General features: G+C 41.1%; 1 protein-coding gene across 1 annotated transcript in view; it reads right to left on the bottom strand.

Moving 5' to 3' along the window:
• The window catches only part of ldlrad2 (low density lipoprotein receptor class A domain containing 2), a 34,904-nt gene extending 22,803 nt beyond the window's left edge, over nt 1-12,101 (bottom strand). Inside the window, exons 1-4 of the mRNA XM_076268599.1 lie at nt 12,026-12,101; nt 7,851-8,351; nt 7,570-7,722; nt 6,006-6,113 (exon numbers count right to left, since the gene is read on the bottom strand). Of these exons, the coding sequence (XP_076124714.1) occupies nt 6,006-6,113; nt 7,570-7,722; nt 7,851-8,351; nt 12,026-12,101 (838 nt within the window). The remainder of the gene's footprint in view (nt 1-6,005; nt 6,114-7,569; nt 7,723-7,850; nt 8,352-12,025) is intronic.
• Nucleotides 12,102-12,438: the final 337 nt, after the last annotated feature.

The raw sequence follows: 12,438 nt of genomic DNA, 5'->3' as shown, positions 1-12,438 counted from the left end.
GAAGAAAAGGAGTCAGACGAAAAGTTCTCAGATGAAAAGTTATCAGAGTCAGGTCTCAGGAAAACCGCTGTCAGAAGAAAAGGAGTCAGACGAAAAGTTCTCAGATGAAAAGTTATCAGAGTCAGGTTTCAGAAAAACAGCTATTTCTGTTAACTGGTACAACAAGCAAACTCATTTGTGATATAAAAGGCTACGAAATAAAATGCTAGTTGTTTTCTGAAAGCTAGTTCACTCGTGTAGGCCACGTTTAGTCCTCCAGTTGCCATGGATACTACAAACAAATCCAGCTGAAGAATCATAACGTGAACTAGCTTGCAGAAAACAAGAATTCTATTTCGTATTACAGGGAAGCCAAAGACAATCTTTGGGGAAGCTACACAACTGAAGCGTTGCATCTGCTGCAACAAAGCTTCCACTATAATCAATGGAAATAGCTACACCAGACGTGATAGCGGCGCATACGTTCGAAAAAAATAGACCACTCTTAAATGTTTTTATGCGCTGCAAAAGGAACGCTCCTGGTGTAGCTTCCCTTACAGTAGGCTAGGCTATTATATCACAAATACGTTTTGTTTGGTACAGCAAGCAAACTGGTACAGCAAGCAAACATATGTGTGATATAATCATAGACTGTATGGATATAATACTAAATAGTTTCTTTCTGCAAGCTAGTTTGAGCACTGCTCAAGTTCATGTGATGTATGATTCTATAGCCGAGTTTGTTTGTAGTATCCATGGCAACGTGGGTTTATTTTAGCCTACACACGAGTGAACTAGCTTTCAGAAAACAACTATTTCGTAGCCTATTATATCACAAATAAGTTTGCTTGTTGTACCAGTTAACAGAAATCTGAGAAAGAGTCTGAGAACTTTTCATCTGAGAACTCTTTGTCTGACTCTCATTTTTCTGAGACCTGACTCTGATAACTTTTCATCTGAGAACTTTTTGTCTGACTCCCCTTTTTCTGAGACCTGACTCTGATAACTTTTCATCTGAGAACTTTTTGTCTGACTCCGCTTTTCCTGAGACCTGACTCTGATAACTTTTCATCTGAGAACTTTTTGTCTGACTCCGCTTTTCCTGAGACCTGACTCTTTTTCATCTGATGTCTGAAACCTGACTCTGATAACTTTTCATCTGAGAACTTTTCGTCTGACTCCGCTTTTCCTGAGACCTGACTCCTTTTCATCTGATGTCTGAGACATGACTGTGTAATTCCGTAAACTTGACAGCGGTTTTCCTGAGACGTGATGCCTTTTCATCTGATGTCTGACACCTGAGTCTGACAGCTGAGGATGTCCTAATATGTACACCGTACTCTGGGTCATTGGCTGCTATGGGCATAAAAGGAGAGAAACTCATGGTGTAGCCCCCATCTTCCCCTGACCTCAACCCTATTAAGACTGAGATTGATTTCAATGATCCAAAGAGCCCTGAGACACAATACCATCCATGAATTTAATTGAAAAACAAAAAAATAAATGTTTATGACACTTAAATCCAATTTGCATAATAATTTGGAACAAGGTGTATACAGTTGGTTTACAGAAGGTGGTTTAGAGTAGTATAAATAAAATATAAATACTGTATGTGCAGGGTATTAGCAGTTACCTTATAAGAGCAGAATACATATAGATGTAGTATGAACAATATATGAACAACATGTGTACAGATATGTGCAATGTAATGGCAGTACCATTATAGTAGTCGTAAGAACAATATAGATGCAGTGCATTAACAGAATATATAAAAACTGAATAAATATGGTTATTCAGTATGAACCATACTATGTGCTATGTGCAGTGTGGTAGTACCATTGTTAGTTTGTTGGATGTCACCGGGATGCAGACCTAGAGTTCAGTAGGGTGACAGCCGCAGGAAAGAAGCTTCCTCTGAACCTGCTGATTCGGGTCTGGTTATCTAACAGACTGAGGTCTATTGGTTAGGAAGTCCAGAATCCAGTTACAGAGGGAGGTATTGATGCCCAGTTCACTGAGTTTGGTGATCAGTTTGGAGGGGATGATGGTGTTGAATGCAGAGCTGAAGTCAATGAACAGAATTCTTACATAGGTGTTGCTATTATCAAGGTGGGACAGGGCAGAGTGAAGTGCCATAGAGATGGCATTCTCTGTGCTCCTGTTCTGCCGGTAGGCGAATTGGAAGGGGTCCAGTGAGGGTGGTAAGCAGTTATTGAGGTGGGCCAGGACCAGCCTCTCAAAGGACTTCAGGATGATGGGGGTGAGTGCAACTGGACGGAAGGCTTGTTGCAGTGGAGTGTTTTGGCACTGGCACCATGAAGGTGGTTTTAAAGCACGCGGGGCTGCCTGGGCTAGTGACAGATTAACGATGTCAGCTGCACTGCACAGGCCCTGAGTACGCGTCCAGGGATACCATCAGGATCAGCAGCCTTACGTGCATTAGTCCTGCTCAGTGCCGCACACACATCGGTGGTGGAGAGTGTGAGCGGCTGGTGATCTGCAGATACCACAGCGTTGATGGCCACCTCCTTATTGTCCCTATCAAAGCGGCCATAGAAGTGGTTCAGCTCATCAGGCAAGGAGGTGTCGTGACGGGGGTGGGGTGGGGTGGGGGTGTGGGGGGGGGTGTGGAGTTAGTAGTTTTGTCATCTGTGATGGCCTGGATGCCTTGCCACATGCGTCGGGTGTCAGAGTTGTTCTTTTTGATGCCCCTTTTCAGATTGGCCCTGGATGAGCTATAGGCTTGAGCATCACCTGATCTGAATGCGATGTCTCGTGCCTTCAGCAGGAGTCTGACCTCACTGTTCATCCATGGCTTCTGATTAGGGAAAGTCGTAATCCGTCTGCAGTCTGAAGAATGATGAAATAGTCCCTTAGGATCAGGCACTTGTTTTCCTATGTTTATCACTCGTTTTGATTGAGAGTCCAATTTTGGCAAATGTAATAGGTCAAACAACATTTTCCACTTTTACACCTCAAAGATAGAACACCGTCCACATTTCCACGCCGCCCTTTTTCCTATTCCAGTGAACTGACTGGTAGTGTCACATCCAGGAATGGCATGAAATGCCAACAGACCACCCAGAATCTCATTTGACATTTTAATATAATGCACTTTAATGTAGCGTGGTTTCTTGGCAGTTCCTGCTTTCATCCAAATTTCTGGGCTCAGCAGGTTGCAAACACAAGATGCAACAACAGTACATCTGTGTCTCTGCACTGAATGATGAGCCTCTATTACCCTTTGGTTGTGGCATCATGAGGTTGTGCCTTCATCTTCTCCACAACTTTGGTGAGGATGAAGTACTAAGTCCAGCTATTCTATCCTCAGCAGAACAGTTTGTCTGCAAACTGTATAATCCAAAAATGACCAGCACTTCAATCCATGATGATCGCTGTGTCCTGTTTTGGAAAGTGAAAGCCAATGTTGATACTTTACCACCAACTAAGGATGCCTTGTCTCTGCACCTCACAAGGGCCCACTATCAAACAAAGGTTTGGAAACAGTCACTAGTCACCCATCCACAGTTGCCCTCACCAACCAGTTGTGGTTGGAAGGATGGAATGCTTGTCTCCCAGCTTTTAACCAAAGAACCTGTACAGGCCAGGTGCTTGGAGCTGACGATATGTGGATGCAAGGAAAGTGGAAGTCAGTGCAGTACCAGGCAGTGTCGATGTCAAAAAAAATGATTATTTTGTAGTGGGGCATGTGGGTGTGCCTGTACAGTTTGGTGCAAGAATACTCAGGTACTCATATCATTATTATTGAGTTTTGTCACATTATATGCAACTATATTGTTTCAGATTATTTGGTATGGTATTGTTTTTCCTGTTTTGTGGATTAGATTTATATTGTGCCCTTGGATGCATGCATGTTTTGTATTGGGAAGGTATTCATTATCAAAACAGTAAACTCTTCTTTTGTGTCCCTGACCAGGACTCAGACTGAGCACATGAACATGGTCCCTTGGTGCCTTCTGTTTGCTGCCTACCTGAGTGTCACTGCTTGGATGAGGAAAAACATACCTTTGCCATACGACTATTACTATAGTTATTACTACTAACTAGTTACTAACCCCTAACCCTAAAGAAGTGAGAGAGCAATTATGTTAGGATGGAATTAATAACTATAGTGATATGTCAATTAAAAATATTTGTGTTACAACCTGGTACATTAACTCATTGAGTGCCAAAAACGTAATATTACGTTTTTAGCTTTTTTTTTAAATTACGAAACTAGACACTCTAACACACCTTATATGTGATTTTGGGAACTCTGTGATGAATGGAAATGAAATATATGATGATCAAAAACTCATGAAAACGCACAATCTGGACATTTTATCTGGACATTTTATCATAACTCGGTTTCTGCTTTGGGTCAAATCAGTGACGCATGCACGTCAGGTCAAAACCAGGCCATTTTCGTGGGTCTATCACTAGGTGGCAGTCTCGCCAGGTCTCGCTGATCACTTCTCGGAAAGTTTACACAAGTAAGTAACAGGCAACACTTCATATTTCATGAAAGACGTTATATCTCCATTTTTAGAAAAAAAACAGCGATTTTGATGAAAACTAGCCACTGTTTAGCTTGGGATTTCTCAGGAACAGAGGCGTGTAGAAATACACGGTTTGCACCCACCGAGAGCTTAAAGTCTCACCTTTTAATCGAGCCATTGTATGTGTTCATAGCTATAACACAGAATATGCTGTGGCTGTACAAATATCATCAACAATGGTCTAGATTGCTGGCACTCTAGGACAGGGGTGGGCAAACTTGTGGGGCAGCCGTGGCCCACTGGTTAGCACTCTGGACTTGTAACCGGAGGGTTGCCGGTTCGAGCCCCGACCAGTGGGCCGCGGCTGGGTTAAATGCAGAGACCAAATTTCCCTCACGGGATCAAAAGAGTATATATACTTATACTATATACTTATAAACTTTTTGGCTCAAGGGCCACATTGGGTTTCGAAAATTGGCCTGGCGGGCCATGAAAGTGCTCGGCGGGCGTATGAAAGTGCTTGGCGGGCCGGATCCGGCCCGCGGGCCGCAGTTTGCTCACCCCTGCTCTAGGACAAAGCTCCTGAAAACAGCTTGGCATTTAATGAGTTAATGAAGTCAAATACAGTAGACCCATAGACCAACATCTACATTTCCGCCTTGACATTAAAGAATTATAACATGTGCAGCATTGCACTATCTCTCCCTACAAGCTTTGGCTTGACTCATTCCCATAGATAGGGGTATTGGTTGAAAGAGGTTTTGGGATACTATGTTATGTTTCCAAGCTGATATTCACTTTGACAACTGGTTCTCTTTAGGCGGATATTGTTTTTTTCATGTTCTAGTTCTGTTGTCTCTTACACAGTACAATAAATGTCCATTCCGACACTTCTGCAGACAGCCCATGAGTGTTAGCTTTCATTTGATACCTTTTTTATGTATATGGTCCTTGTGGTAACATGTGCAGCATTGCACTCTCTCCCTACAAGCTTTAAACTTGGCTTGACTCATTCCCATAGATAGGGGTACTGGTTGAAAGAGGTTTTGGGATACTATGTTATGTTTCCAAGCTGATATTCACTTTGACAACTGGTTCTCTTTAGGCGGATATTGTTTTTTTCATTTTCTAGTTCTGTTGTCTCTTACACTGTACAATAAATGTCCATTCCGACACTTCTGCAGACAGCCCATGAGTGCTTTCATTTGATACATTGTTTATGTATATGGTCCTTGTGGTTGTGGAGGTATTCAACATTTATTGTTGGCATGTCGTGTTGAGCATTTTCAAAACTGTATACATCAATGATACAGGCTACTAGGACCATAAACGTCACATCAAAATCACGTGCAAATTGCTAGAAGTTGCACTCCATAGAAGATACAAAAACCAGCTAGAGAGAGAGAACAGTATTGTGGCAAGCCCCATCTGCTACTGTAATTACTGAGTGAACATGTGTGTCTATAAACAAAAAATAGGGTTTACCTAAAAGGCTTTTATTTGTAATAGAGTAGCTGAGCCACTCACCTGCAACTGTGTTGGTGTTCATGGGGATTTCAGGTGTGCCACAATTCTTTGTGAGGATAGTTGAAGTTGGAAGGGTAAACTGTGGAGACAGTTTCACAGCCTGATGACCTTGGAAACAGAGCAGGAAGTGGGTATGAGGGCATGAGGTATAAAACAGAGGTGTTTTAGTCCGGCTTCAGAAAGTAAAGGTCCTGCCACATGTTAATACTGCCTTCATGATGATCACAAGCTCGGAGGCACCAATTTTAAAAATCCCAACCTTCAAAAAAGTGTGTTCATAAGATCAGCTCAGAAAACAAATATGGATCCCCCAGTAGCAGGATTGTGTTTTGGAAACACATAAGTTATTAGAACTGCTTACTATGGTTGAGCAAGAAGGAAAATGCAAATGTTTCTATGCATAGTTTTAATTTAGTGATAAATTGCCTTGCCTATTTGTAACAAAAGTGAGATTCGCCTTTTGATGTGTGTTTGTAGACACACTCGCTCAGTAATTACAGTAGCAGATGGGGCTTGCCACAATACTGTGGGCAGCAGTGGCTCAGGAGGTAGAGTCATCATCCAGCAACTGGAAGGTTGCTGGTTCGAGCCCAACTCCTCCTGAACCTGTCGAAGTGTCCTTGAGGAAGACACTTAACCCCAGTGAGCAGGTTGGGGCCTTGCATGGCAGCCTCCACCATTTGTGTGTGAGTGGGTGTGTGAATGGGTGTGTGAATAGGTGAATGTAAGGCATGACAATGTAAAGCGCTTTGGGTGCTTACAGAAGTTGAAAAAAGCGCTATATACAGTAAATGCAGTTCACGTTGCAAGGGAGGCCGCTGTGGTGGGAGAGCTTAATTGTGACATCAATTTTACTTTCTGAAGCCAGATTTTTTTACACCTCTGGGTATATATACTAATAAATACATAGGCTGAAATTCCAGAAGGGACAGGCCCCCCATCCCTTCCTGAAGGCTGCTCATTATAAACCTTGCTATTTAAAAATAATTTCATTCTCAGCTGCAGCAACTGGTCTCCCCAGTTTCCAAACATTTACAGAATGTTGTTAAATGAAGGAGGGAAGCAATGGTTAACATGTCTCAAATTCAAATTCATAAGATTTATTTAAAAATAAATAAATAAAACAATAACATTTCTGTTTTGACCTATTGTCAATGAAACATAGGGTAAACTGATATCCCTGTGTATCGCCAGCACCTGGGATCCAAAAACAGCCAGTGCACAGGGATTTTGTCTTAATAGGGTAAATATGATATGTAAATTGTTGCCTTCTGTTTTTATTTACATTTTACACAGCGCCCACCTTTTTTTTGGCAGTGAGCCAATTGTCAATTAAAATTCCAAGGCACTCTCCATTGAAAAAGTTAAAAAGCCTTTATTATCATGGCTTGGTCAAGTAAACCTTCTAAAAAACTCCAAAGCGTTTCGGCTACATGCCTTCTTCTGGGAGTTAAGCCAAGTTTCTTTGATTCTTGGCATTTAGTTTCCTATCCAAAGAGCACCTCTAACTTAACCAAACTTTTGAGTCCAGGAAGCGCTGTTGTAAATTAAAATTGTTACTGACTTGTGCATTTAGCCTCATGATGACTTCTTAAATCACTGCCGTCTCCACAGTTGTCAATGTCTTTGTCGTCATCACAAACCAAACTCATTGGAATGCACTTCCCATTCCAACAGCTAAAGTAAAGTACATTACCACATTCTGATTGGTTGGAACCTGCAAAGTTAAAACATTTTTTGTGAGATCATTTTCAAAAATGTTGTGTAATAAGTATATTGTAATGCAAAGACATTGTGATTTAACAATTCAAATGTCCTAAAAATAAATACAGCCATATAGCTCACCCAATCTGAAAGAAGTGAAGTCTCCAACAAAATCAACCCTGGGCTGTGTGCCCCTCGTAACCAGTCTCAAAGTCAGGTAATTTCCTGTGGAAATTACAGGTCGTGGTAGACTTTTTCCACAAAGTGGGAGCCCTATGGGGGGTGAGTTCATATTAGGGCCATCATAGAACTGTATGTAAGAGCCGGCATAGCAGGGGTCCTCCTGGCCATCCTTAGAAGTTGACTCCACATGCTGGTCAGGCCAGGCAGGGCGAGAAAGTGAGGGTTTACTGGCAGACTCTGGGAAAAAGGGTGAAGGGCTAAGGGGGGCCACCCGTAGAAGGCTGTAAACCAGGAAGAAGCGGAAATGGAACAGTACCCTGTCTTGCAGCATGTTGGCTTGTATGGTCAATTGGCAGTCTGTTCCCATGGTGACAAAGTAGTATTTCTTAGACTCCTGGTGGGAGTTGATGATCAACCCATCCCCATGGATAGTTTGGCCACATAAATCAACAACATTCACTGATGGAAAGAGAAGTGGAAAGGTTAAAAAAGGTGTTTATTTGCTTATTTAATCACTTAATATTGTATTTGGTGGGTACAATGTGCAACTATGCTGTCTGACTGAACCCTTGATCCTGCCTTCATCAAATCCTAAATATTGTAGAGAAACAGTGCCTTAACAAACCACTCTAATATGTAATCTCACACAGTCATTAGTTACACAGAAACATTACATTGTATTAGGGCTGAAACGATTACTCGAGTAACTCGAATAAATTGATTAGAAAAATGATTGAGGCAAATTCTCTGCCTCAGGGCTTTGTTAATTAAGTAAGTAAATCAAGTTTATTTTTAGAGCACATTTAAACACAGCTCGCATTGACCAAAGTGCTGTACATAGCGCATTAGCCAAAGAATATACTTTATTATACTTTATTGATCCCCAAGGGGAAATTCAAGGTCCCAGTAACTTAAAGGTATCACACACAACATACACTTACAACATAAACACAATGATATAATAACAAATCAAAATAAATAATATGGACATTAACCCTAAAAGACACTAAATCAAAAATCCACATGAATGTACTAAGGGCTAAGCATGAGACGCTTGCAGTGACAGGGTAGGGACTGATAGGGAATGGGGAATGTAAGGTGCTCTATGAGAGTGTGTGTCATGGTGATAGTGTAAATAAGTCCAACAGTGCAAAGATAAAGTCTAGAGACCTTAGCAATAAATATGGACAATATAAGAGAATAACGTAGACATAGTAGTATAAAAACTAGCAGTGCAAGGATAGCAGTGCATATGGGATAAAGTTTAGTAGAAAGTAGGAGAGACACAAATCAACAGTCAATATTAGACGTTTGAAGTAAGGTTACAGTCATTGGTCAAAAATTAAGTTTGGCCTCAGTCCAGGCTGGGGTAAGGAGGGAGGGGTTGTGTATATGGGCTAATATACCCAGTAAACAGGGTGAAGAGTGTAAGCAGTAAACAGTGGGCCAGTGGACAGTCAGTACACAAACATTGTTATAGGAGGTAGTGGAAGTGGTGGAGAGGCAGACAGACCTCTCCTCTTTAATAAAAATAATAAAATAAACTAGAAATGCAATTCCAAGGAATTACCAGTGCATGAAAATGCAAAACATATGATGTAAAATAGTGTTAAAGGAGGTAACTTAGATAATGTGTGCTAGCTGTTGTGATAACAATGTTAGCAATGCTAAATATGTTGACCATGTTACTTAGCTAACTTAGCTAATAGTTGCTAGCAGTTATGTTAACAATGATAACTATGGTAGCAATGCTAACAATGTTAGCTATTTTAACCATGTTACTTAGCTTACTTAACTAATGTCTACTAGCAATTATGCTACCAATATTAACTATGCTAACCATGTTACTTAGCTACAGTTGGTGGGAGTCATAGTTGATGGCAACTGACAGTTGGAATGGCTGAACAGTTAAATAGTTAGTTTAAATAGTTATATTATTTAATAGTGAATTATTGTAGTGAGGACATTTATTTTGAAACAGTTGTGGGCAGAGGAACTAGTTGATCAGGATCTGTAGTCTTAAGAGAAACAGATTGTATACTTAAAGCCTGAGACAGAATATATAGTTTAAAAGTTGAATGTAGATAGTGTAATGCAGGGGTGATAGTAGAAAAAAATCCCCTAAACCAAGATATGCCCTGATCAACATAATTGTCAAGCGGGGTCAAGGGGTGTGCTCCCCTGGGAGATGATTTTGATAAATAGTCCCTAAGTCCCTTAGATCAGGGGATCCCCACGACAAGGCCCCCCAAATACCACTATGTTCTGGACATGGACCCCCTTGATGTGTTACTAAACCCATCGACAATACTACGGCAAATGTAAAAATACATTAAGCTAATCCTAATAATTATTTTAGCCACAAGCACTTCGCGATGGAGCATAGGCTACAGTGTGTAAAAATTGCATTTGGGGCTCTCTGCTATATGAGAGCTATCACTCTACTATTATTCCCAGTTATTATCATGGAAAATATAATGTTCAGATATGCGACAAATTATTATAATGGCATTGTATTTTTCAAATGTATTTATTTGTTGCTTTTATTTTTCCATTCAACTTGCTGAGGCCTCTCTGGCACCACCTCGCGGCCCCCCAGGGGGCCCCGGCCCCCACTTTGAAAACCACTGCCTTAGATGATAGATTCTGGTGACGTTTGTGGATATAAATGCACATCATTCAGTCATGAGATGAACAAACCCAATACAAGCCTATAGTACAGTAGCATATTTGTGTACAGCATCAGAGCTCCTGGGACCCTGGGCCTGGTAGGTCTGTTCATTAATCCATCCCTGCTTTTAACTACCTGCATACTGCATACTTATTGCTTGTATAGCATACTGAGACTACAAATACTACAGCCATACCAAGAAAGTTCAGTGGGTGGCAATTATAATACTCAAAAGTAAACTAGGAATTGATTAGTAGTAGCCTAACCATTGACTAAAGGGCATGAACAAGGAGACATTAATTTTTCTGCAAAATATGCACCATTTATTTTAACATGTTATTCTTAAGTTTGTCGGACAGATTTCTTTCAAATTCTGGCGAGATGCCGTGTGTAATAAGATAGCCCACATGCCTTGAGACAGACAGATGCGTAAGGGCGAGTTTATCCTCCGCTAATTTCTGACACAAAGTGACGAGTGGATGAGCGATTGTAAACAACAGATCAGAGCTAGTGAGAGGAGCGGATGGAATTTTGTTGGAGCCCGGAGCGGCCGCTCTGTTCCGCTCCAATTTCACTCCGATAGCGCTCACACCATGAGTCTGAGGCATGCCCAAATCCAGCCAGAATTCATGTCTTCCTAATAAAACCAAGACTGTTAAATTTCAAAGATATTGGTCTGTAAGTTCATTGATGGGGATGGAGTTTGCTAAATATTTTAGAAAGGAAACTGATGTCATACAAGTGTACAAAACAACTAGATACAATGTAGACCATGTGGTGACACTGTTTCAGTGAGTAAAGATTCATTTTGGAATCTAAGAAGACACATTTTGCGGAAACATTAAAGTGCTACGGAGAGCAAAAAAACGTGAGCAATTTGAATATGCTTCATATGAAGTAGAAGGCTGAAAGTAAAACTTGGATGCTAAGCCTGTATTCTTTAGGCAATTAATCCCACTGATTCCTTTAGTTTTATGCTTATGTGTATTGACGTTGCCAAGATTGTTCGTTGATGATCGGTGTTGCATTTTAAAATAAATGTTCTATGAGTTTGGCGTTGCTCTTAGTTTCTGTTTAAGGTGACAATTCGGCTTGTATTTATTTCTCCCTCTTTTAAACTGGAGCGAGCGTGGAGCGATTCCACTGGAGCGGGATGATTTTTAAGTGAAGAAGGGAGCGAAATTGAGCGGAGCGACCTGACGCCAATTTGAGCGGAGGAGCGGCTGAGTAAACAGCCACCGACGTGAGGTGTGTTGAATTGCTCAGACAGCTGCTTGATGGCTAGGGTCTAACTCATGCCGTGGCAGCACTTTTTTCCTTCTAGTTCCATATAATATTTTCCTTGCGCACAAAGTGCAGAAACATGCTCCTGGTTGCCGGAGTTTTTGACACCAGCTCCCAAAGGGCTTTTCGTCTCTACCCACCTCCTCTACCCAAGACCAGCACCATTTATTCTTTATACCTTTATCGAGTATAAGTTTGGTGTCTTTCCCTGGCTTCATGAAGTTGCACTCTATGACTTTGGCTATGTTTCGCATTGCCAGTGTGGGAAACACATTCGTAGTGAAACACAAAAGAAATTTGCACGTGAGATCACGTGCATGGGAACCTGATTTTTTTTTTTCCGAAGACACGTCGGTACGCCGGAAATCCGGAGTGGCGCCGGAACGCTATCAGGCCTGTGTAATAGATTTTGATAGAAACTAATCTAAAAAATTACTTAAAATGCACGCACAATGTTAGTTAATCACTCCTCATAACTTTTAGCTTCACTCTTCTCTCCAATGGGGTTGATAGGGTGTGTGTGTGTTTTTTTTTTTTTTTTTTTACTTATTGAGCGATGTTTTGTTTTTTAAAATGTTGTATTTGTATTTG

This window comes from Alosa pseudoharengus, unplaced genomic scaffold, assembly GCF_046254945.1.
Source record: "Alosa pseudoharengus isolate Yale_2024_CS ecotype anadromous, Long Island Sound unplaced genomic scaffold, YU_APseudo_1.1 YU_APseudo_1.1_scf_5, whole genome shotgun sequence".
Classification (NCBI taxonomy): Eukaryota; Metazoa; Chordata; class Actinopteri; order Clupeiformes; family Clupeidae; genus Alosa; species Alosa pseudoharengus.
Note: the sequence above shows the minus strand (reverse complement) of the source record. Positions and strands in the feature narration are given on the sequence as shown.